This window comes from Alexandromys fortis, unplaced genomic scaffold (genome assembly GCF_014885135.2).
Source record: "Alexandromys fortis isolate MF-2015 unplaced genomic scaffold, M_Fortis_MF-2015_v1.1 scaffold_242, whole genome shotgun sequence".
In the NCBI taxonomy this organism is placed as follows: Eukaryota; Metazoa; Chordata; class Mammalia; order Rodentia; family Cricetidae; genus Alexandromys; species Alexandromys fortis.
In genome coordinates, this window is record NW_026068123.1 from 1,583,156 (window position 1) to 1,585,116 (window position 1,961).

Genomic DNA, 1,961 nt, shown 5'->3' on the forward strand with positions numbered 1-1,961 from the left:
AAACCAAACCAAACCAAACCAAACCAAACCCAACCAAATCAACAAAAACCCTCCATCCTATTGTCAAACTTAAGGAACTTCCTGATCACAATTGTTTCCCCATGCCTACTCACCCTGGAAACCTTCTCTCTGCACTTCCTGTAAATCTTCCTCCTCCAACCAGGAGATCAGACTGGGTTTGACGACCTCATATCCTGTACATAAAAGGAAAATGTATTATTGGATGTGGTTCATATTCAACAGAAAAAAAAAAACAGTAATGGTAAATTTATGACCCTCTTTCCCTCCCTTTGTGTGTGTATGTGTGGTATGAGTGCACATGTGCACACGTCAGGTGTTCTCCTGGACCACTGTCCACCTTTTATAGATACTGCGGCATCCAGGGCCACTGTCCATCTTTTATAGATACTGCGGCATCCAGGGCCACTGTCCATCTTTTATAGATACTGCGACATCCAGGGCCATAGCTACAGACACTCTGGCTCGCCACTTCCCAGGGGATCTCCTGTCTCCCTTCTGAATGCTGGGATCACAGGCAGCTACTGTGCCTGCCTACTTTTCACATGGGTTTTAGGGTGCAAACTGTGCTCCTCGTGATGATACAGTCAGGCACTTTATGCTTGAGTCATCTCTAGGATATCCTTGAGTCCTAGCCCTGCAATTTGTTTTCTAAGACAAGATCTCTCACGAAGACTGGGGTTTCACTGATGAAGACTAGGTTGACTAGTCAATCCCCAAGCACTGGGAATATAAGCGCACACCAGCACATATAGTTTTTCTGTTTTAGATTTGAGACAGAATCTCAATGTGTAGCCCTGGTTTGCCTAGAACTTATTAAATAGATCAGGGTGGCCTCAAATTCACAGAGATCCCTGGCCTCCGCCTCCCAAGTGTTGGATTAAAGGCACTAATCACTACATCTTCCTGGTTCCATAATTTTTTTGAAACGCAATCACATTTTACCTGGAGTTCAATAATTTAGTTAAACTGCCCAAGGACCCTCCAATTTCCCCTACCGGTGCAGCTACTGCACATGGCTTTATAAATAGTACTGAGGAACTGAATGCAGACCCTCGTGCTTGCTCATGCTTGCCTGTGAAACCCCCCATTTTTCCTCTTTCTAATTTCTTTATTAGATTTATTCATTTTATGTGTGTTTTGCCTGTATGTATGTATGTGCACCATGTAGTACTAAGGTAACAATGATTCTTGAACCAAGTGTGGTAGTATACACCTTTACTTCCAGCATGTGGGTGGGAGGCAAGCTGGTGGCTCTCTGAGAGTTCGAGGCCAGTCAGAGTACCTATAGGAGAAAAGGGGATGGAGCGGGGTGCTATAGAAATGGCTTAGCACTTAGGAGCATTTGCTGTTCTTGAAGCAGCTCACAGCTGTTCCAGGGCATCTAATGCCTCCTCTGACCTCCTTGGGCAATGCGTGTCTTGTGGAATGTTATTTTAAGATGTGTTATTTTTGTTTATACTGTGGAACATTTGTTTTAATGATACAAAGATGTGTTGCATTCTTTTATGTTGCATCTGTTTAACTGTGAAGCTGTGATTTTTGCCTGTCTAAAACATCTGATGGTCTAATAAAACACTGAATGGCCAATAGCGAGGCAGGAGCAAGGACAGGCGGAGTTGGCAGGCAGAGAGAAGAACTAGAAGGAGAGAGCAGGGATCAAAGAAGAGAGATCAGAGGTTAAGAGCAGTGACTGCTCTTCCAGAGGTCCTGAGTTCAATTCCTAGCAACCACATGGTGGCTCACAACCACCTGTAATGAGATCTGGTGCCCTCTTCTGGCCTGCAGGCATACATGCAGACAGAATACTGTATACATAATTAATAAATAAATCTTTAAAAAAAAAAAAAAAGAAAAAAGAACAAGGACCGAGAAAAAAAGGGGCGGGCAACCAACCTACAAAACAAGAAAAAGAGAAAGAAAGAAAGGTAAGACAGAAAAAA

General features: G+C 43.3%; 1 protein-coding gene across 2 annotated transcripts in view; it reads right to left on the reverse strand.

Annotated features, from left to right (window-relative positions):
- Nucleotides 1-43: 43 nt before the first annotated feature.
- LOC126490513 (zinc finger protein 426-like) overlaps nt 44-1,961 on the reverse strand; it is an 11,438-nt gene continuing 9,520 nt past the window's right edge. The window contains exon 4 of one of the 2 annotated variants that reach the window (XM_050125478.1): nt 44-194. In XM_050125478.1, coding sequence (XP_049981435.1) covers nt 106-194 — 89 coding nt within the window. In that variant the 3' untranslated portion in view covers nt 44-105. The remainder of the gene's footprint in view (nt 195-1,961) is intronic. The other variant, XR_007589192.1, reaches the window with a different exon arrangement.